Source organism: Colossoma macropomum, unplaced genomic scaffold (assembly GCF_904425465.1).
Source record: "Colossoma macropomum unplaced genomic scaffold, Colossoma_macropomum, whole genome shotgun sequence".
NCBI classification, from domain to species: domain Eukaryota; kingdom Metazoa; phylum Chordata; class Actinopteri; order Characiformes; family Serrasalmidae; genus Colossoma; species Colossoma macropomum.
In genome coordinates, this window is record NW_023494803.1 from 16,437,636 (window position 1) to 16,462,367 (window position 24,732).

Genomic DNA, 24,732 nt, shown 5'->3' on the forward strand with positions numbered 1-24,732 from the left:
GTCTTGCTATTACTCATTGCAAGCGTAACACGCTTGGCAGCACGTTTTAATTTGTGTAAATGCAACACAAACGCCAGCAAGTGAAAACTTGCTGTTGCTGCAGTGGAATTGCCCACATTCCACTGTAAGCCCCCCATGGTTGACATTATTCCACAAGTTTGTGAAACAATTACTATGTTGCAGACATTGTGAATGAAAGTGGATATCTACCAACGGTCAGATAACATCTTAACTGGCTGTTACTAGCTTTCATTCATTTTTAGCATGTTTGGCTGAGATAGCCAGTTAAACTCCAGGCTTGTTTTTACAACCTTTCGATAATTAAACTGTTAAGATGTAAACAACATCATTCAAAATAGTTTGATGTGGAATGCTCCGTTCTAGAGAAACTTACAGAATCAGAATTGTTCACACTGGTGGTGAAAACCAGACATCTAAAGTTTACTGCCTCTAAAAGCACCCTCCCTGAAAGTTCTTACATACAATAATTATGCAAAAGTTGCCTCATGCCTGAGACATTGTTTTATGATAGTTTTAAGATAAAGTTTGGCCTAAAGTGTGATTTTTTAAAATCTGTTCATGGTGGAGGGGTGCATGTAGGGCATTGTGAGGCATAGTCTCCAAGGACAGCTTATTTTTTCAGATTTACTACTATTTTACTGTCATCAACATTACATATAAATCTCAGAAGACGTGAAGGTTCACTGCTCACTTTCGATAGTAAATAAAATGCCTGTACTTGTGTTGTAGATATTGCAAGTCCTTTCACCACCACTCTAAAGAAATCCAAATAGTTTCTCTAGAGTGGCATTGCATATCAAACCATGAATACATCTGAGTGATTTAATTATGCAGAAATGTTGAAAAATCACATTTTCATATCTCATAACTGTTATGAATAATATAGCTATGAAACTAATATATAGTTAGGGTGTGACGATTTTGCAGATATATAATATAAGAAAATCATCACACTCCTACTATATATTAGTTTTATAGCTGTATTATTATAGCTGTGCTGCTGTGATATAAGGTATTCTGCATGTCAGGCATTAGAGTGCTGTCAGCTGGCTGGCAGAAACAGCTTTAATGTGCTTCTGCAATGTGCGAGGTCTCAGCCTGTCAGCCAATAGCACAACACACACTCATGTCAGTGTGCCAGGTCCCTCTCTCTCTGTCTCTCCCCCACTTTGCCACAATTTTCTCATCTCCTTTTTTCTCCTCACACCGTTTCAGATTGCAAATTCAACTGCCACAAACGATGTGCACCCAAAGTGCCAAACAACTGCCTTGGAGAGGTGTCAAGGAACGGAGGCAAGTCTAACTTTAGCGTTTCTAGATGCTTCTTAATGTCACGATCAACAACGCTGCATTTTCTCACCAAAAACAACAATATTTATCCCACAGAGCATTTAAAACACCACCTTGGTTGTACACACTGAGGTCACTGAGATGTTCAGTCTTACTTAAATTAATTTAGGTGGAAAGCACCTACAGCCTGCAGTACTCTTTCGTTTATTGTGTATTTAGTGGTGGACCATTAAAAACAATGAATACTAAATAGAGGAAATGATATGCGGAGCTGTACATGTTTTGCCTCTTTCTCCAATTCTGCTGTCTCGGGGTACCTCTGTTCTTTTTTTTAATCTTTTTTTTATACTTAATTAGAATTTTAAATTAAGTTTGTGTGATACTAGTCTTGTTTATTTTCCTTCTCTTCTCTTTCTCTTCTAGATCTGTTGAGTCCTGGTGCTGAATCTGATGTGGTGATGGAGGAAGGCTGTGATGATCATGATGGGGAGAGGAACAGTCCCTTTATAGATGACATGGAGGAGTCGCTGGTCTCTGACCCTGTGGCCCTGCTGGATGCTGGTCATGGTGAACTGGTAGACTTCCATGATCCAGATCCCGATGAGTCCAACAGAGTCATCAGGTAGACCCTATACCACAGTTATACTCTAATGTATGCCTGTGACTATTGATTATTTTAGTAATCGAGTAATGTACTGATTATTTTGGTGAGTAATACGAGTATTTTCAGTACTCCTAAGTTAGCAATTAAAACACAAAATTGTTGTTATCCCCCAAAAATGCTAAGCATGGCATATAGTGTCCCTAAACCTCAACACTGAATAAGAATGCAAAGATAAATGAATATGCATGATTAAGCCAATTGTACATGCCCCTCTGCTGCCTCCCCATTACCTTGAATGCTGTCTGTATGTTTGAACAGATGAGACAGAGCAGAAACAAAGCTACCACTCCAACTTCACTAATCAGAAAGATTCTGTCTTTAAGTCACTCTGGTACCAGTCACTCGATTTCGCTCGCTCGGATTTGAGTGGTTATTCTCTGAACTTGCGTTAGTCCAGTGTCAGTGAGCTTTCTCGCTAAGCTAATGTTAGCTTCTGGTGCTAACAGGGAGATAAATTACAAGTAGCTTAAGCTAACAGCACACCACACGCAAACCACGTTTACCCACACAGATTTGAGTCTAAACTTAAATGATTGAGGCCTCAATGAACCGGAATGAACCTACATGGTTATGTGTAAAGCTGTTTAAGCCTTCTTGCTAAGCTAACTGTAGCTTCTAGCGCCTAAAGTTCAATCCCGGCAGCATTGCCATGGGATGTGAGGGCTGAGGCAGGGGGGGAGGACAAACAAATTCTCTTTCACTCCCTCTAGGTTCAGGTGCTCATGCAATTTCCCAGGCTGTCATCAGTTTATGAGGCACGGGTGGGCACTGGACCCATACCGCCTCTCGTAGCTCTCGTCTACACCTACCACATCCTCTCAGTAGCATATTTCATATTTTATATATTGGAGTGTGATAGGCTGAAGCTCATTTGTGACGTACAATACTAACTTTTTTTGTATGTCGTCCCATGAATCAGTTTTCGAATGTACTGAGAAAGCATCTGATACAAATTTCAGTCTACATAATCATAATAAGCTATCTAGGAGGAGTTCACCATTTAGAAAACACATTTTTGAATACCGGGGATGTTTAAAGTCAAACAGTAGCCATAAAACATGGGTAGTATTAAAATGAGTCTAAAATATTTTAAAAAGGCACAAAAATTTGTCTGTCTATTAGGCTCTTCGTTTAATTGTAAGAGAGACTGGGTCATCATGTAAACAGCCAGCTAATCATTTCAGATCCATTGAGAAGGTATATTTAAATCAGTTGTTTTTTATTACTGCTTCTGATTACTTTTTGTTTGACACCATAGAATTAATGAAACTATATATGTGAGGTGTAAGGTACCAAATAATTGGCTCAATTATGGCTTTTCTTCATGTTTCATAAGTCACTTGTGACTGTGTTTGAAAGCCCATGCACCAGCAACAACATCCCTCTTATGCGAGTGGTCCAATCGGTCAAGCACACAAAGAGGAAAAGCAGCAACGTCATGAAGGAGGGGTGGCTTGTTCACTTTACCAGCAAGGACACATTGGTGAGAAATCTGGCTCCCTATAGTTACTGTAATATAAATCTTGCAACTTTAAAATAGATTACAACAGCTAATAGTGGCTGCTTTTGCCTGTTACTACTACGAAATCAAAGGCTCTAGAGTATTGAAGAGATTTTGAAGCATGTTGAAGCTTAAAATTGTTTGCTGTTTCTTTATATTTTAATCAAGTTCATCATGTTTCTCCCTTGGTGTTCCATGGCTACAGGGTGACACAATGCTATAGAATAAAGAGAGCCAGTTCTAATGAGCTGTAAAAAGTGTTTAAAATTAAATGACAGGGAAACACTTTAAATAAATGAATAGGAAATAATGAAATTAATGGGAAATATGTAAAAAAAAGTGGTACATTACACCTTACAGGTTTTTACCGTTTATTATAAAAGACATAATGGATAACTATACCATTCTCCTATTTTACACCAGCGTAAGAGGCATTACTGGCGATTGGATAGCAAGTGCATTACTTTGTTCCAGAATGATACTGGGAGCAAATATTACAAGGTAAGTCTAATCAATCAGTCAATCAGTGTACAAATTATAGAATATTGTGTTAATTTTTCCCTTAATTGTAACCACGTAATATACATACCATTCTAAGGAAAGAGTTCAAACCAATGTCCCACAGTAAGAAAAAAAAAAAATTCAATATTCAGACCTTAGATATTTACACAAATTATAAATAAATAATAAGTATAATAATATATATATATATATATATATATATATATATATATATATATATATATATATATATATACAAAATCATCATTTACAGCGCACTTTGTATTGGGAGGTGTCTGTTCCAAACCCTAACCCCTAAATTTCAACTTGTGAAAATAATGCATTACATACATTCTTTTCCATTTTCCATCTTTTTTATTTCTCTTAAAATTGAATGATTTCAATTTTTCATGAGTTTGTCATGTCACTATCAAAACACAAAGAGTTTTAGTCCATAGGCGGAGCCTTATTTTAGCCACACCCCTGCATTTTAGAGCAGGAAGTGAGACTGCATCCTTGTCCCTCAAGGACACATGGTGAGCAGTTAGATTGTTGAAGTAAATGTGTCACAAATTCTGAAAATTCATGTGTAACATTAAGAATTGTCACTACTGAAACTGCAATTAAGTCAACGTTTTTGTGTTTTAATGAAAATTTTAGAATTTTATGTGTAACTATTCATATATGCTAGTCATGTACTAGCTAGTGGTTTTAAGGTAAAATGGCTAAAATTGCCACTAGCAAAATAATTACTACTTAATCATTTTGTACAGTTTTGGTAGTGTTATGATTGTTTTGGTAGTGACAGAATGAAAAGCTCAGTCATTTATTTATTTATTTTTTTAAATAAACATGATTAAGGTATAGAGTCACTTAAAGCAAAAGGATTTTAGTCCAAGTCTATGGAGCCCTGCTGGTGACATCCTGTATAAATAAAAATAGTGCGTGGCCACGACTTAGTAAGGCGTGGGAATAAGATGAGAGCCATCTCATTCCCACGCCTTACTAAGACGTGGCCAGGCTTTAGGATCTTGTTCCCACGCGTTAATAAGGCATGGCCACACATTATTTTTATTTATACAGGATGTCATCATCAGGGCTCCGTACGAGTCAGATAAAAGTCTGAAATGTGTTTTCCACTCTGACTTTGAACCAGTTTGGTAGAATGACAAATGTGTAAAATTTTGTCTTGAGCAATCAGTATTATTCCTTAGAAGTTAAGAGTTGTTACTTTCATTCTTATTAATCTCATATTCTATTTAAATGTCATTACGTAATTATGTTATTTTATCTACATCATTAGTTATGCAACTACTTTTTTTAACATTTGTGTGATATGTATGTGAATATGTGATATTCTGTATGCATAGATTTGAGTCTGCATGTTCTTGATTATTATATTCCGTGCTGTAAACCAACAAAAATGTTATGACACCTAACAGTTTCTCTAGTCAAACCCTGAACCTGTATTTGGCTCTTTTTGTCCTGAAGGAAATTCCCTTATCTGAGGTTCTGTCTCTGGAGCCAGCTAAGACCTTCAACCTGCTTCCTGAAGGTGCCAACCCACATTGCTTTGAGATTGCTACCACATCTCTGGTGTACTACGTAGGAGAAAACCTGTCTCGGTTGGAGGACTGCCATGGCAGCAGCATGCTGGTCAGCGGAGCTGGGCAGGACGTGGCCCGGATGTGGGAGATGGCCATCCAGCATGCCCTCATGCCCGTCATCTCCAAGGGGATGGCCCACAGCGGCAGGCACAGCCAGCACAGTATGATATTGAAATGCATTGGATCTGTTTTTATAATATCACAGACTTATAACATTCTGAAGTTTATTGTTCAGTCATTACATGGAAAATGCCAAAAAACTGCAAAACTTATTTTCTACTCAGAACTAGTAGACTATTATTCTATGAGCTTGCTTATATTTGGCACATTAAACAAGGCTCAAAAGCGAACGTGGCTTATAGAACATAGTAAGAAAAAAATGTTTGCTGAGGTTAAAGGGGAATTCCACTACTTTTGACATAATGGTATATTTAGATGTGATGTAATGAGAATCCTCAGGAATTTTCAAAGAAAGAAAGAAAGAAAGCAAACACAAATTGTTTGATCCCAGACATTATGCCATTATTTTGTGTCAGGGTCTTTTAAATTACCAAGGGTACTGGTCATAGAATGCAAGATATTTTATAACTTTTCTAACAAGTTTGTAATAGCCTACATTACACGCAAAACTTAATGGCTTTCAGTAGTCAAATGAAAGTAATACATTTCCAACAGGTACTGACTGAGTGTAGACTTGTAGCCACTTTGTTAAGAGCTATTTGAATTTCTTAGCTGAACAAGGAAAGAAACATGACCTGCCTTTCCTTACTGTAGCATTTTATTTGTACTAGAGAGTGAGTCAGTTTGCATGTTGCTTTTTTGCATGAAATCTGCCCTGACCGCCTGCTAAAAACAAGTCATTTATCTATGGTGCACTCCCGACCAAAACAGGAAGGAAAGTAATGAAGCACCTTGTTCAGTAACTATAACTATATGTCCACTCGCTCCCTACTATATTAGGCACTTCTACCTTTTATCTACACTTCTTGTGCATTTTATCAGCTCCACTTACCACATAGAAGCATTTTGTAGTTCTACTGTTACAGACTGTAGTCCATCTGTTTCCTTGCATAGTTTGTTAGCACCTCTTCACCCTGTTCATCAGTGGTCAAGACCCCACAGAGCAGGTATTATCTGGGTGGTGTGTTCTCAGCACTGCAGTGACACTGATGTGGTACTAACATGTTATTTTGTGTGTGCTGCACAGAGTGGATCACACACAGCAGTGTCACTGGAGTTTTTAAACAACTCATTGTCACTGCAAGACTGAGAATGGTCTGCCAACGAACAGTGTCCTGTGACCAGAAACTGACCCCTGAAGAAGGACTGTGCAGCAACAGATGAGCTATCGTATCTAACTTTACATCTACAACGTGGACCAACAGGGTTGGTACGTCCAGTAGAGTGGACAGTGAGTGAACACAGTGTTTAAAAAGCCCAGCAACACTGTGTCTAATCCACTCATACTAGCACAACACACACTTACACAGTGTAACTGCAGTGCTGAGAATGATCCACCACCTAAATAATACCTGCTCTGTGGTGTTCCTGTGAGGGCCCTGACCACTGACAATGAAAGCTAGCTAACCATGCAGAGAAACAGATGGACTACAATCTATAATTGAAGAGTTATCCAATTGTATATATTATATACCTGTATATGGCATTTCATGTATGTGTAAAGCTCACTTCCAACAATGTATATAATAAAACAAAATCCTAAAAGAGATCTATAATGCATTTTGGATTAAAACACCTCAATTGTAGAACTATGAAGTGCACATATTTGATAAGTGTACCTGATAAAATGGACAGCAATTGTAGATACAAGCTACCTAATAGAGTAGCCAGTGAGTGTAAGAATACATTTAAAAACTCTGATCTGATCTTGAAGGTTATAATCATGTTTGTTTCCTTCGTAAACAGAAGACGTCTCCATCAGCATCTCTGTGTCCAATTGCCAGATTCAGGAGAATGTGGTAATTATACAACTTTCTTTGATTACTCTTTTCATTATTTTACTAATTATTGTATTATTCACAAATGTATTGTATTATTTCCATATTTTATATTAATCATGATTGTTTGCAAACAAAAGTGTAAAACCTCTGCATGTATTGCATTAAATAGAGGAAGGAAATGTTTCAGCTTGTTTAAATGCATCAGTCAGGATTCCTTTTTGGATATTAAAAAAGTAATCAGCTAAAAGTTTATCTACAGAATGTGTGGTACAGGTAAGATATATTAGTAAAAAATAGCATTGATAGCTGTGTATCATTTTCAATGTAAAATATAATGTGGTGGCATGACTGTAGTTTTAATTCGTTGTTTTAAATACAGAATACCACAGCTCTTTTTCTTTTCCATTTGGAGCTGTATTTCTGTGTCGGAGAAATCTGTTGGCTTGCCCATACCTGTAGCCTTGAGTTTCAGTGTGATATAAACACTCAGTGCCTCTATTGGAGATTATTTTGATTACCTGCCTGGCCATGGGGTTGCCATAGTTACCTGAGCTTCTGTGACAGAGTCCTAGCGGGATACAGTAATATCTCCCTGTGCTACTGCTCTTAATTCAGCCAATGTAGCAGTGCAAAATCTACAGATCAGACAAAGCAGAATGTAGATCAATAAGAAGAACCACCAGAATCTTTGAAATGTTTAAATCTTGTTTATTTCTCATGTTTTCCCCATTATTTCTTCTCTTGTAGGACATTAGCACAGTGTATCAGATATTCCCTGATGAAGTTCTTGGATCTGGGCAGTTTGGCATTGTCTATGGGGGTAATGAACTAGTGTATTTACTGTATGTGGTTCTCTTTTGAATGTTCACATGCAGTACTGTGCAGAAGTCAGAGGGCATCCTACTTTTATTATTTTCAGGAGATATTTCTGACCAGATTAGATAAACTCAGGGAAAAATAAGAGAAAACAGGAGTTTCCACAAACTGAGTTGAAAAAATGAATAAATAATACAGAGAAAATGTGACTCTTAACAACCATGTAGCCAACAAAACTGTCACCATCTGGTAAACAGTGCTTACAACTTCTATCTGTGACTGAAAATCGAGCTCTGTTCTTGCTCCAGATCTGAAAAAATATAGGTATTTCTCTCAATCCTTCCACTGTGAGATGACAACCCAACGCTATGGGTCTGAAAAGATGTGTAGCTGTCAAGAAGCTTTTACTGAGAAAAGCAAATAGACAAAAAAGCAGAAAATTTGCAAATCAAACAAAGAACATTTTGGTGTCCTCAGCACAATGGATTGGAGTCCAGAAATCAACATCACTGAATGTGTTTGGGATTACTTGGGTTATGAGAAGCAGAAGATGCAACCAACTTCTAAATCTGAACTTTGGAGGTGTGAAAACAATTCCTGCAAATTTCTTTTGAAAATTGGAAAGCAAGACTACTAAACAGAATGGAAACTGTAATAAAGGTAGAATGTGGATGCTAAATACTAAAAAGTTTGATATTATATTTAGTTTTTGGGGCTTCTGCGTAATTTTGTTTTATGTTTTTTTCCTGAAGCTGAAAAATGAATAACTTGTACTTAATAGCTTTAATAGTTTTAACTGCAAATAAATAATAAAGAAATTAAGTGTGGTGTTTGACTTTTGCACAGTACTGTAAAAAGTATGCTAAGTGTTTTATGTTGTGTTGCAGATGTATGTTGACATAAAGTTTACATTTATGGCATTTGGCAGACGCTCTTATCCAGAGCAACTTACAATTTGATAATTTTACACATATAGGCAAAGGTAGTGTTAGGAGTCTTGCCCAAGCACTCTTATTGGTATAGTGTAGGGTGCTTACCCAGGCAGGGATTGAACCCCAGTCTACAGCATAGAAGGCAGAGGTGTTACCCACTACACTATACCAACCACCAACAGTAATGCACCTTTGTTGTTGTATGTGTAATGCTTCTAGAGATAGGAAATAATAAAAAATGACATCTAAGGCCTCATCCATACAAAATAATTTTCTTCTTATATACACTGCAGGAAAGCACAGAAAAACAGGCAGAGATGTAGCAATCAAGATTATAGACAAGCTGCGCTTCCCCACCAAACAGGAGAGCCAACTACGCAATGAAGTTGCCATCCTTCAGGTGAATAAACACACATTTACATATAACAAAGTCTATAATGTTATGATGACCCTGTGGATATATACAGAACAATAGACTGAAGTGAATATTGATACTGTATCAAGAGATTTTTGTGAATTTGTTTCCATCGTTTGTAGAACCTTCACCACCCTGGGGTCGTGAACCTTGAGTGCATGTTTGAAACACCAGAGCGTGTGTTTGTTGTTATGGAGAAGCTCCATGGTGACATGCTGGAGATGATACTGTCTAGTGAGAAGGGGAGGCTGCCGGAGCGCATCACCAAGTTCCTCGTCACACAGGTAAGTCTCTCAGACACAGCCACTAGCCAGACACACTTGACCTCAGTGTGACTCTGTCAGATTGCATACACACAAATGAACAGCCACTTGTTCAGTGACAAAAGCTGATATAGTATAGTACTGTGCAAAAGTCAGAGACCACCCTTCATTTGTTTCAATGCTTCATTAAGGTATTCATATATCAATGTAAGGAAACAGCAGAAAACAAATTTAACACAAAAACTACAAAGAGGCCTCAACAGCTAAATATGTCATTTTTCTGGATTTTTTTAGTGTGAAGTTGCCTTATTACAGCTTCCATTCTTTTCTGGAGACTTGCTTTCATTTTTTTCAGAGATATCTGCTGGAGTATTTTTCCAAACTTCCTAAGTTTAGCCTCAGAAGTTAGTTGCATTTTGTGCTTCTCACAATCCAAGTAATCCCAAACTCATTCAATGATATTGAGGTGTGGATGGTCAGTCCATTTTTATAAGAATACCAGCAGCTTCTTTGTTTGATTTGCTGATGTTCTTGGTTTTTGTCTATTTCCTTTTCTCAGTAAGGGCTTCTTGACTGTTCCACATCCTTTCAGACCCATAGCATTGAGCATTGAGCTCTTCTTACAGTGGAAGGATGGGCAGATGGACTGATGTGAAGCAAGAGTAGAGCTTGATTTTCTCCTCGCTCTCCCTCTCTCTCGACGATGAGAGCTTTAAGTTAACTGTTTATCTGTTGAGGGTAGATTTGATGGTCTACCAGGTCTTGCATGGTTGTTAGGAGTCCCTTTTTCTCTATATCTTTTAATAAATCCAGTTTTTTCACTGCATTTTCCCTTAACTTTCCCCTTCCTTATGCAGATGGATTATGGTGTATCTTTTTCCTCTGAAATACCTCCTGAACAATGAATAACCTGTACTTAATGGCTGTTTTAACTGAGAAAAAAGTGCATTTCTTGATAAGCGCTTTTTGCTCTTTCAATACTCCTAATGTATAGTACTCAATATGCTTTGCTTTTAATGTACAGCATTTCGTAGTTTTAACGTCTTGAACCCTAAGGGTTTATACTCGAAAGTAAACCTTGTATCTCCAACATGTTAACTTTAAAATAGAAGGAAAAAAATGTTCAAAAATAATATGTTGAGGTTTTATTCCAAGTAATTTTGGAACATTTCTACTGGTCCATTCATTGTGAAGTGTTCATCTCTGGACTGTTGCACAATGTAAAAGGCAGCTGGTCTTTTCAGTTAAAACAACATTAGTTTCATGATAGCAACCAAACAATTTAGAGTAGTAGCTTAGGGCTTAAGTGGTTAATGTACAGTATGCTAGTATTCCATACTTTTAATGTATAATCTTGTAACAGTGAGTGTAATGACATGGTGATGAATGATGTTCTTTACTGAAGCTGTTGTATTCCTTGTTTTTGCTCAGATCCTTGTTGCTCTTCGCCATCTTCACTTCAAAAACATTGTACACTGTGACCTTAAACCCGAGAACGTCTTACTGGCATCTGCTGACTCCTTCCCCCAAGTGAGTAGCATACTGACAGAAAACCATGGCCATTAAAAAGAGACTGAATAAAGGGGGGAAACAGTAAAATAAACATGAATTAATCTGCTTTTATAAAAGCAAAAGAATAACAATAGGAGATGGTAATTACAGTTTATTCTGTGTGTTGGCGCGCAGCGTGTGTGTGTGTATGTGCGTGCCTCTCTGCAATGAAAGACTGCTAAATTATCTCCCCATTGTTTCAGCCGTCTACTGTGCGAAGCTTGCTCTGGAAGCGCTTGAGCAGAACGATGACTCACTGTGTTTGGGCACCGGGCAAACATCTCGAAGGAATACTAACCAAATCGCGTTTGTGTTATTTACCACAAATATTTTTCCCAGAACAAACACGAATGTAGAAGCAAAACTAGAACAGGCATCATTCGAACTGCAGAGATTGCAGCATTGCATCAAGGGTCCTGTAATGGCTCTCCCCAAATGCTGTTCTTTCCTCTGCGCAAGTAAATGTTTTAAAAGAGAAGGGGGAAGATCAGCAGGAGAGCGCACTGTAACTGCTTTTAACTGCGTGATAATTTCATTCAAGTTCAGTGCAGTCTTTGGCAACTGCTCATTATGGTGTCTGTTGTGGAGAGGGGTTTGGGGGAGAAATAATGGATGCTATTTGTTGCGCCCCAGTCAAGTAAAAGAACTGTCTAGTCCCAGTGTCAGGCTCTGGCGTAAAGCTCACTGATCACTCATTGTCTTCTGCAGGTGAAGCTGTGCGATTTTGGCTTCGCCCGGATTATCGGGGAGAAGTCATTCAGGCGCTCGGTGGTGGGCACCCCAGCGTACCTGGCCCCGGAGGTGCTGAGAAACAAGGGCTACAACCGCTCTCTGGACATGTGGTCTGTGGGGGTCATCATCTACGTCAGCCTCAGTGGGACCTTTCCGTTCAACGAGGATGAGGACATCCACGACCAAATCCAGAACGCTGCCTTTATGTATCCACCCAACCCATGGAAGAAGGTGACCCCGGAAGGTAGGTTTCCAGCCAGAACTGGATTGGATGTATCTGTTGTATGTGTGGTTAAGAAGGACTGTGCATCTAACCACAGGGAAATAAAATCTCTTATTATAAGCATAGGTAAAACCATTCATTGCTTCAATAAGCACAGCTAAGTCTTTTAGTCTGGAGAATATCTATAATAGACTCTTAAAAATTAAGCTGCCTGAAGTTTGCTGCTAAAACCATTGGTTCAGTGCCTGGTTCTTTAAAGAATAGCCGTTTTTGTTGATGGTATGCAAGCTTGAAGAGCCTCTTTAAAGTTTAAAGATAGGCCTGTCACAATTATTACATAATTGCCTGATCACATTTATTTAAGCACAATTATTTTCCACAGTTCAGTTTCACAATGTTGCAACAAACAGAATGTGAATTGCTTTCATCTATTAGATTGAAGCAAATACATGTATTTCTGTCATCAGTTGGGAGCTACTAAATATTGACAGCTAGGAAGTAAAATGGCTCATCAGACAATTCAGCCACTTTAGACTTGTACTTTTAGTTACATGCAATGAACAAAGAAGAATGAATTTGTTAATTGCAGTAATTTATATGGTAATTAATTGTCTTCTAAAATTTTAAGAATGGCCTATTTAAGGAACATCCATATTGTGTAAATGTTCTATACCAGTTAAAGTTTTTTTCCCTAAAACTATATACATCCCAAGAACAATTTCACATCATTTATTTCTTCAAATGTACACATTACTGTGTTAGAAAAGTGTTCTTGTAAATTAGAAGCTGAGGAAAGTAGTAGTGGTGAAAGAACTTCATCAATGACACAAGGCTGTAAATGGTAAACTTTACTGATAGGTAACGGGAATGTTCACAGGACAAACTATGTACAGATGAAAAAAATCAAAGAAAACATGAATAGTTCTTGTTGAGTGAGCAAGAGAAAATGTGAATACACACCAAAAGGTGCACAATGCTTCAATAACTGAATGCAGATGACCTATATACCCCCTACATACAAGTAAGGTGATTAAAAAAGACTTAGGTCAGCTCAATTATCCAGATTACAAAGATCACTATGACACACAGAAAGTGTGAGTGCACTTTAAAGATGCCAGGGAACCAAATTACACAAGACACTGGCTGAATTATTTGCCAGTTACAGAATGCAAGTTCTACCTCCAACTTGGTGAAGATTTTTCTACTGATGTAAGTTGTAATCACGGTTTTTCCCATAACCCTCCAGCACCATATTCAATGTCTGTTCTTTTGAATATGAAGCCTGCTACAGCATCTTTTCGAACTCCAGCATTGACTGTTTAGACTCCATGATCAATAGAACATAGATTAATAATGAGGAGAAAAGGCGTTTTTGCGGTCGTTCCTTCCTAGCAATGGACATGCTTAAGCACCTCCAGGCACAGAGTGGTATCCACCAGAATGTCATGATTAAAGCTAATTTTTTGGCACTGCTTTTCCAATGCAAGCCAGTTAGAAGCACTAAAAGTAATAATTATGTTAGTATTATGCAAAATCTCTGGACTGTTACCTTTTTTCCGGTTCACCTCAGTATTAAATCGTTGTGTAAGATAGGTAATCTAACATTTTAATCACATTGTACTACAAGCTGTTGCCATAGCAATTAACCTTTAAAAATTACACCATTTTTGATTAATCATTCCAAAGCCCTGAAATCTCTAATTTTTTTAAAGAACTGTGGCAAAAGAATATGAAATATGTGATTACAACTTCGCTAGACTACCGTGTGAATAGAAATCTTACTATATAAACAAAGTAACCCCATCTTTCTGGGTAACAATAATGTTAACCACTTAAAATCCCAGGCTTATTACATACTAAGGCTTATTGTTCAGTAACTAAAGGGGCTTTAATGCAAACAGATTGAGCTATTCTTAGGTTACAGAAATGTGTAATGAAACTTTGGGCCTGCTGGCAGGCCCTGGCCATTTAAGAGGTTAACTCTCAGTGCTTCATGTTGTTAATGAATCCAACCTCCAATGGCAAGCTGGAGTAGTTCTGCCTTATTCAGATATAAACCTGAACTAGTCATTCAGGTCTTTATGTTGAGCTGGCTTCATTATGGGCCAGCCTTGCGAGCCAAAACAATAGTAGATGAAGCTGACAGTAGGCTGTAGCAGTGATGTACTAAAGTGCTTAGGAATTGGAAACCATTCCGTACTGACGAACATAACTAATCCTGTCCATTTATTTGAGCCATGTTAACAGGCCTCTCAGCTACAGACAGTATTAAGGTTCCTCTAGTGATGTGAATCAATGCTGCTTTGTTTTACCTTGCTAGCTGTATCTCAAACGATCTTGTATAAATCCAAAACTCCAACCTTATCAAGATAACTTTCTAATTTATCCTTCACACTTGACCATGCTGTTCGTGTAAATGGGTTTTGCATGGTGTTATCTCAGCTCCTCTGTTTAATTAAAGATGCCCACTTTTTTCTTTTAAATTTGCCTGAGCAGACTTCGCAGACTATGCAGCCTCTGTTTCTAAACAGCACAAATTAATTACATACCAGTTGTTTTTCTATTTATATACTAGTTTATATCAAGTAATTTTTGTTGTAATAGGATTTTGTTTCTTATGCCATGGTAATTGATTTAATTTCTGTTTTCTGTTAGTAATAATAAGGCTGAGCATGCCTCAAATAAATGTTTGAAAATATTTGCTTCAGTCCTATGGAGAAAACACAATGTGAGATTATATTATTCATACTATGCATTCATATATTGATTCATACATTTGTTTTTCACATACATTCACATACATTTCAGTCAAGGAATATTGTATTATTTTATTTATAACATAAAACCTTTAAAAAGCAAAACATTTGTAATAGAACAGGTCAATTTTGAGGCTCTTTTTATTCCAAATAAAAGAAAGTTATAGAGCTTGCTCAGCTGCCATGCATTTATTGAGCTGAACTCAATAACTCAGGCTAGCCATCCTGTCCAAAGAAAAGGCATTAGATGAGAGGGAAGGAGAGCAAAAACAAGGGGGAGGACAGGGGAAGAAAAGGAGAGCGGGAGAAAAGGGTGAGGATTTAAGAAAGACATCCGCGAGAGCGCGCTCCATTTTTGTCATGGCCCATTCATGTGAGTAACGCCCGCCGATCGCAGAGACTAAAGTTGGGGGGGGGCTCGAGGTTAAGAACCCTTGGCGGCTCTCAGAGCTCTGTGACCCCTGAAATAATGTTAACATGATGTTGGTTTTGCTCATTATCCCTCTGAGCTCCAAATCCTTCAGCTTTCCCACCATGGCCCGGCCACTGACAGCCTGCTTTGTTGTTCCAGCAATTGACCTCATTAATAACCTGCTGCAAGTCAAAATGAGGAAGCGCTACAGCGTGGACAAGTCCCTCAGTCATCCTTGGCTACAGGTCAGCCCCTGCTTCCTCTCTGCACAGCCAACAGGGCAAAGAAGAGCTTTTGTGAATAAAGATGGACCACAGGTTTTAGCTTCTGTTGTGCCTGTTAGAATTAAAGCAGATCAGGGTGAGAGTAGCTGTCATATGACAAAATAATTTTAGTTATTTACTTGTTGAATACTTTGTAAGAATATGACCTACTGAAAAAGATATGTAAAAAGCTATGTACATGTAGGGCACGTTAAAGGACAGCTCTGACATTTTGACCAGTTAATCCCATGTTTTTGCTTTTTTGACACAATTGTGTGTATATATATATGTTTTCTATAAAGTTATAAGTGTAGTAATAAATTTAAGTAAGACATAAAATATGGGTTTGAACTGATAGTCAAATCTAAACATCTGTCCATTTCAGATCATTTTTAAGCAACTATCTGCTATGATTCTGTTCTCATTGTGCAACCTTAGAAACTACTCTTGCAGAGTGATCTGATGCTAGATTAACCATATTTGAAGGTTTATTAGGGTTATTGTAGCATAAAAATATAATATTATGAAAATTCTACTTCGTGTACGATAGCAGGTACGATACCTCGTTCCCTTAGTTGCTCCAGTGGAGGTGATAGGTTTGGTAGGTCTGATATGAAAAGCTGCTTGTTAGAATGTATAATTTATCTGAATTCAGGACCATCAGAAGCACCAACTTTGAATCAATTATAGTATTTTCGGACAGGAGAGTCCATAAACCAATATCCAAGCGGTCTCTAAAAACATTTGAGATAAAAAAGATTTGAGACAACTGCATGATGCTTGAAACATGGAATCATTTGCCAAAGTGTTGGAACTGTCCTTTAAGTGCATAAATGTGTTAGAGGGCACCAACATCCTGAGGGTAATGCTTGGCTTCCAGATGTTTCTGAATAACTGTGTATCATTGGTATACTAGAAGGAGGCTTTCTACCGCATACTTTTCTGTATAGAGTGTCTTGTGGAAAAGCCAAATAAGTTATATTAGTTGACAGATGAGTGCTGGTCAGTAGACTCCATCCTCAGATGCTTTATGACAAATTTTGCCAGTCAAACATGAAAGTAAATGCTGTCTACAGAGGAAAGTGTGTAAGGTTGTGTGTAACATGATTTTTTAGAGAGTAAGTGTATGCATAGAGTGACAATTTTTGGGGGATTTAACTCATAACTATGGTTTGGTCGTATGTTGTTTGTGACAGGACTACCAGATGTGGTTGGACCTGCGGAATCTGGAGTGTAAGATGCAGGAGCGATACATCACCCACGAAAGTGACGACATGCGCTGGGAGCATTTTGCGGAGCAAAACGGCCTGCAGTACCCCACCCACCTAATCAACCCCCACGCTGACGTCAGCAAGGAGGCAGAGTCTGAAGACGCCATAATGAGCACGCTCAGTGATCGAGTCAGTGTGCTATAAATTGCTGCCTGTCCCTTTAAGAGCACAACACAGACTAAAGCCAACTGCACACTCCCAAAGCAACATGTCAGGAAACACATACAGGCAGGAGAATGTAAGAATAAACAGAGTTACTGTCCACAGCCATCCTAAAACAGCTTTACTGAACTTTGTTGCTATGGAATACCAGTAAATTTCAACTCTCAGTGCCTGAACTACATTATATGTGTGTTACAACTCGCAGCCATTCAAAAGCACTTTTCCTAAAACTCAGCATTTCCATCCGACTCACTTTACTGGACAAGGCACATTAAAGACAGATACAGCTTAACTAAGAACTTTAAAATATATCTTTTTTCAGGGAGAAAAAAAATTGTGTTGTCTGTATTTTTACTATGGTGGCTCTACACAGTGAGTAAAACTGTAGCAGCAGCAGCAGTATTATTATTATTATTATTATCATCATTATTATTATTTGTAAAATTTCAGTGAAAACCATAATTTATGACTGACCTGTGGGAAATTTCTCAAGCCAACAAATCTGAATGTGCAGCACAAATTAGTTGGAGACCACCACAATGCTGTGGTGACCGTTGCCTTAGTGGAAACGTAATTACTACAGAAAGTGTAAAAGCAGAAAGTCCTTGCAGCTTTTGTGGTCTTGTGTGGTGCCATGGTGCATATGAGCATATTTTGTATGCATGTTTGTATGTGTGTGTGTGTGTGTGTGTGTGTGTGTGTGTGTGTGTGTATGTTTGTGCGTGTATTTGGAGGGGATGGGATACCCCTGTGTGCAAATCAGCCAGCCTGAAAAGTAACACTGCCTGCAGAGATGTTTTTTCCCTTGTGCTTTCTTGAAAGTCAATTGGAATAAAAAAGAATTTAAAGATGGTCAGTATTTACGTATTACGTGGTGTGTTCATCATAGATGCTGTATAAATTTTGGGGTAGGCCTTCTGACAGAAAACATAAAAATATACACCAGAGCTACAGCAGGCCTGCCTTTATCATTCAGTGTTTAGTGTAGCCACATGCCTTCTCAGCAGTAGCTCTCTGAAATGACTTAAAAAGAGGACAGACAAATAACAGAGCTGGAGGGTGAGAGCCAAAGCAGGGGAAAAGATGAGTGGGGAAACAGCAAACTAGCCATACACTTAAAAACAGTGTTTTACATTTACCTTATTCCAATGTGTAGTTTTCACATGAATGCAGTATATTACAGAATGAACTGAAGACAGAAAGTGATTGATGTAGCCTCATATATTTCACTCATTTGAATCAAGCAGATTCAAAGCACTGTTTTTCCAGCGTGCTCATCTGCGGGCGCTCAGTCATTTAGTTATTTAGTGATTTAGTGGTTTAGTCAGTCCACTCCACTGGACCTAAGCCTGATTAAAGCCGGTGCTGACATCGAGCTCGCTGTTTGTAATGTGAGCCACTGAGGGGCTCGCTCAGTGAGGTGGTCTCGGTCGGCAGATGGCGCTCCACACTTACGAAGCTCAATGTGAAGAGACTCAGAGCGGCAGCAGAAACGCGTGGACGGAGGTGTATCTAGTTTTCATCCACAAAGGAGCAAACGGGGTGCAGTCCTGAGAGTGACCTCCGTTACAGAAAAGTCATTTTCAGAAAGGAGAGAAAAATGATCAGATAGATTAATACAGCAGCCCAAAACGGGGGAACAATAAAATGCGCTGAATGTGCTATAAACCCGCCGTTTTCGGATTTTTGTGAACCCTCACTCTGAGCCTCGCTCTCAAAACTCCAGATAGTAGATGTTCAAATTTCTAGCGATATTAGGCAGTTTAGCGCGCGAGGTCTGCTTATAGACTACTGACCTGTTGGACGTAGTTTCTGAATGAAAAATGAAGTTTATACGATAGTAAATTTACTTCAGCCACTTTATTTGAGTGTATGTCGGTTAGCCTACTTTGTCCATCAACACACACACACACACACACACACACACACACCTGTCAAAACAGCACAAAGTTGAGCGCGCGGCGCTCGGGGACACATCATGACACTCAGCATCATGAAAGAAGAAATGGGGCCTTGAGTGAACTCTCTTCTTCCCGAGTTCCTCATTTTACACCATTCGAGCTGCAATCATTCAAACCCGCAGCACCACGCAAAGCGGCCTGTCTGAATCATGCTGCCATCAGCCGTGACAAACCGGAGCAGATGACGACGAGCAAATATTCAAGTCTGAAAGAAACGGGGGGATCTTCTACAGATGGACTGTCTGTCGAGTTACCCACGCTATGAGTATGAACCTTTTTTTTGTCTTCATTGAAATTCTCTGTTTGAAACTCCACCCCGTTTCTGCAGTAAAACACAATCAAACGGGAGACATCTGGCTGTATAACCTACTGACATGTATTAAAATACGTTTAAACTACTCTACTATTTTTGTAATAATAATAATAATAATAATAATAATAACATTCTTCTTCTTCTTCTTCTTCTTCTTCTTCTTATTATTATTATTATTATTATTATTCATTCTTTAATTAGTTGACGATACGGTCTAGGTTACGTAAAGCGAAGTGTCTGCTTATTAAATTAATTAATTAATAAAAAAATTTAAATGATTGATCAATAAAAAACAGCCCGGTTTTACGTTATATTGTACCAAATTATGCAATTCTTTTAATCAGGTTAACGGTTTGATGAAAAAAAAAGCATTCATTAATTACACTGAATTACAATGATTCTTATTTTTCAAATTTCCAGATTGTAACAGTTATAACAAACCTTGTCAAAAAATATTTAGATTTTTCTTTTTTCATTTTTCAAACGCAAACGGAGCCCCTAAACGGACAGCTGGGCAGGAGCTCTGCAGCAGGTAGCTCTGCCTATGGCTGGTGTTTTATTTCTGTTTCAGCAGAATCTGAACTGTTTCGGGCTTTAAAAAAACAACAAAAACATTCAGCAAATACAAAACGAAGAATTAACCAGCGACCTGTTGGAGAGCTCAGTCACTGTGGACGAGACTTGACACAATGAAGGCGGTGCAGTGGACATAGTAACACAGCAGAGACATTAAAGCTGCTCAGCAGAGTTCAGACACGGTGTGATACATGAGGATAGATGTCTGTCTGTCTTTCTATCCGAAGATAAAAGAATTGCTGGTATCATTCATTCACTTCTATTTATTTATTTATTTATTTATTTATTTGTGTTTTATTTTATTTTATCCATTAATCTCCTCGCTTCTCTAAATTAAGACCTCGCCGCTGTTTTTCCAGGCGCCTCTGCGCTGCCCGCCTGTGTGAAACGGCTCCTGAGCCGGTCAGCGGGCTCCTGCTCTGTTGCTCTGCTGTTTGTGATGAGGAAGCGGTTGGATGGTGAAAGCGCTGCTCACTTACTTACCTACTGACTTACTGTCTGCGCTCACAGCATCAGCAGGAGCAAAACAAACAGGCCCTGCATCTGTCTCACACATCTGAATGGTCTGAATCTGTCAGGCAATGTCAGAACAGTGTCCTCTGTTCCACAACCAGTCAAACACCGACCAGACCGCTTAATACCTTTAACATTCATCATTGTTAACCTTTAGAGTAGCCCGTTTTGTCTTCAGCCTTCGCGTGTAGTTGAGCCCATTGAGGTGCTCTTACACTGAAACAATCACACAGCGTTTTTAAACGTGTCGCCTTATTTTTTAAGAAAAACGTTTTGAGACGGTGGGGAATTTTAGGAGCTTACATTTAGCCAGATTATCATGGTGTTTGTTTGTCCTTCAGAATAATTAGCCTTGTAGGGCTGCATGCTTTTCTCTGTAAATGTACTGTTTTACTCGAGTCGTGAGAACAGAGTTTATTACATGTAGAGGTAGCTCAGTATTGAGGGGCGTTATTTATTTCCCCCACCCGTATTCAGACAAGCCCCGCCCCCAGCCTAGAAGGCGGGACTTAACGAACCACGGATGTGGAAAGCGTAGAGAGACCGGCAGGTCTGTATGTGAAGACGGAGCACCGTAGCCGAACATCTACTGACGCGCGCGCGCACACACAAACACACACACACACACACACACACACACACACACACACACACAAAACAAGCAGCGGCTTTGTTCAAGTTCTTGGTGAGGCGCGATGAAAGCGACGATCACACACACACACACACACACACACACACACATATATATATATATATATATATATATATATATATATATATATATATATAATGTATATGTATGAGAAAATTAGATGTAAGGTCAAGGCGCTTAAGCATTCATTTGTTCAAAAGAACACGAACATGAGCATAAACACAAGTAAACAAATAAAGTGTACATTGTTATTTTATGTCGTTTCCAAATCTCTCATCGAGGAAATCCTCGACGGTACCCGTATTTACAGTTAAGATCTAATACCTGCTTCAGCTAATCAGCCCTTCAATAAATAAAATCCCTGTGTTGCTGGTGGATTTTAATAGATAAATATATTGGCTGGAGGTCAGTGAGAAGTCAGGAGCCAAACTTGTGTTTTTTAACTGCGTTCTTCTAACCAAGATACGAATAACATTTTAAAAACAACAAAAAACTTCTTATTTTTTATTGTTTGTGTTTATTTGTATTTATTCAAATGTTACATGTTTTACCGCAAAGTCACACTTATCGCTGAAATACATTTAAAAAATACTAAAATACTTCTGTACTTGGCTGACTAAGACTTTTAAAGGGCACTGTATACATAAGATAACACATAATCTACAGGGAATAAAGTTAAACATGGCATTTTTATGCAAATTGTAGTGCGCAAATTCTATTTATTTGACACTAACATATTGGGTAATTTGAGTTTAACATACTGGGAAAAAACGAAAAATATAAAATGTGCTGTAACTTTTGCACAGGCTTATTTTCATTTTACCCCCACCCAATATGTTCAATCAGAGCAAATAAGCAGTAATTGTACATTAAACTGTGTTTTCTGGAGAGGATGTGTACATATTTTCACTAAAATAAACAGAACACGTCGTTTGACCAGGGGCGCCCGAACACTTGCACACGACGGAACAAAATAATAGAATAATAGTGTCATTCACAACGTTAACTCTCGACGACTGACTACAGTTTACCAGAACCCCCAATTTAGGGGTTTTACTCATGCGCAGTGGCACATGTGTTGTATACACATGTATACACACGCTCATAACAGCGATCTGCTTTGTTAAAAAAAAAAAAAAAACACTTGGGAATAAAATAAACACAAAAAAAGAAACGGCGCATACTTGTGTTTCATCTCTGGCTTGCATAAGTTACACAAATGTATCTTGTGGGGTCGCTGTGGTCGAAACAGGTAGGCGGGGTGGTCAGATGATGAATTTGAGTAGCCATTGTACGCAATTCCTCATTTTTTCCTAGAAGAAGAAGAAGCAGAAGAAAAACGGTGGTGAATATGAGAATAATGTAATAAACTCCTTCTGTAATATAAAACAAGTTTATACCCATTCCACACGGTAAGTGATAGATACTGTTGGGAGGACTGTTGAGCATGCTCAGAAGAGGAGCTAAATGAGCCCCAGGCCCATAAGTCTGTTTATGGTGATCCTCTGAAACATGGGGGAGGGGTTATATGGTGTTAGAACTCCTTTTCTGTCGTTGAACTCTACACATTCCCTCACACCCTTGGACCAGCCCTCCAAACCTACTGTGAAGTCACTCCACCAAGCAGCAGTTCACCTTTACACTGGCTAACTGTTGGGTGCTCATTTTTACTCACCATCTTAGCAGCTCACATCCCATATATAACAACTTAAAATATTATGTTTTGCTCTTCTCGATTAGCCTAGAGGGAAGCTGCTCAAGTTCACAAATTGGACTAGCTAAATATTATGATAACCTTTTCCATCCTAATTTGTGGTGCAGCCCCGCACAAATGCTAGGATCAACATCAATTACCTTGCAACATTTCAAGTGCACAGTTCACGAAAATGTCAGGGAGTTAGTCAAAGGGAATGTGGGGTCCTGGCATTGGAGGTTGGTGAGGGGGTCAGTGGGACATTTCTCAGCAACAAAGCATGAAGGGCAAGTTTTACATCAAACCAAAACGTGCCCCTCTGCAAAGACCAGATATTGCTGTTTTCACTCCTTACTGAACAGTGCCTGAGCGCCTCCAGGGTTCTTCTTGCCGAAGTTTGAGCTGGTCACTGATTCTGTTCCAAATCTGTTTATACTGCTGGATTTTTGTTGGTTATCGCAGGCGGAGCTGTTTGGGAAACAGTGCAACTAAGAGGCTCACAGACTTTCAGCCTGGATGGCTCGCTCGGCTGCGTGAAGGTGCTTAAGCATGGAGAGGAAGAATCAAAAATACCCCTTAATTATTAATCCTAGTCCTAACTGTAGCTAAATTGGGTCATTCTGGGTCACAAGTCCTTCTGCCTGACCCAGTGAGGAATGTCTCTATGAAGCAACTTGAATAGTTAGCTTTGGTCTGGCCTTGCACGCAAAGGGGTGGAAGTGGAAGGTTGCTTGGGTCCACTTCCACCCAGTAACCCCCACCCCTCCCTTTTTTACCCATATAGACCACCCCTTGCCCAACTGGTGGATGGCAGACAGGGCACAGGATGGCAGATAGGGTATGCTGTGCTGGAGGAGGAGGGGGGCAATGTGTGTGTGGATTCTCTGCATGTTTTCCTGCTACGCAGCGGAGATTAGTGGGATTACAAGCTTGGCAGAGGGTGGCAGTGGGAGATTAGGAGCCTTCCTCCACACAGCAGGGCAATTTTAGTGGAGTTTTAGTGGGCAAGGGCCGCCACCCCGTCGGTACATACTTGGAGCAGGAGATGAATGTTTCGGTTATGCAATTAGAATGTGACTGCACTGCCGCTCCTGAGCGCATTGCTGCTGGTTGTTGGCCTGTTGGCTGAAACTATGCACTAGGCTGCTTAGTAGGCCAGTTAGTCCATTGCACGCAAGGCAAATCTAGGTCAGGCACTGGTGTCACTGCAACATCTCACAGAACTCTTTTGGAATTGGCTGCCTAGCATTTCTGTTTTCCCTCTAAGTAGAACCACAGTGTGATATGTGTGCCAAAATTACAAGGCCACTTATTACACAACCATTTGCAACTTGAAGATGCTAGAGCAATACCTACTCAAACTTCTTAGTTTAGTCAAAAGTTCCTATTTTTTATGTATTGCATTTCAGTTTGGTTAATATTTTTTATTATATAGATTTCCTTTTCTTGGGCTCCCAGTTATGGACGGCTGTGGCACTGCTGGAGTTCGAACTAATGATTTCCTGATGATGGGGTAAACACTTAGACAGGAACCCCTGATTTTTTCATAAGATTTCAGTGGCAAAATTGTTTCATACACTCTATATAAAGATTTCTTGTTTTAACTTTGAAAAGTAAGTAACAAGGTTGTCTTTAAAAAATTTAAATTCAGACTGTTGTTCTGATGTTCAGTTAACTCAAATT

At 38.9% G+C, this 24,732-nt stretch overlaps 1 protein-coding gene across 2 annotated transcripts in view; it reads left to right on the forward strand.

Moving 5' to 3' along the window:
• prkd1 (protein kinase D1) overlaps positions 1-17,400 on the forward strand; it is a 57,561-nt gene extending 40,161 nt beyond the window's left edge. For both annotated transcript variants that reach the window (XM_036594021.1, XM_036594022.1), the window contains exons 7-19: positions 1,237-1,314; positions 1,735-1,933; positions 3,335-3,458; positions 3,900-3,977; positions 5,469-5,745; positions 7,511-7,563; positions 8,293-8,365; positions 9,587-9,693; positions 9,831-9,992; positions 11,403-11,501; positions 12,231-12,498; positions 15,805-15,890; positions 17,105-17,400. In XM_036594021.1, the coding sequence (XP_036449914.1) occupies positions 1,237-1,314; positions 1,735-1,933; positions 3,335-3,458; positions 3,900-3,977; positions 5,469-5,745; positions 7,511-7,563; positions 8,293-8,365; positions 9,587-9,693; positions 9,831-9,992; positions 11,403-11,501; positions 12,231-12,498; positions 15,805-15,890; positions 17,105-17,323 (1,823 nt within the window). In that variant the 3' untranslated portion in view covers positions 17,324-17,400. The remainder of the gene's footprint in view (positions 1-1,236; positions 1,315-1,734; positions 1,934-3,334; positions 3,459-3,899; positions 3,978-5,468; positions 5,746-7,510; positions 7,564-8,292; positions 8,366-9,586; positions 9,694-9,830; positions 9,993-11,402; positions 11,502-12,230; positions 12,499-15,804; positions 15,891-17,104) is intronic.
• The last annotated feature ends 7,332 nt before the right edge of the window (positions 17,401-24,732 follow it).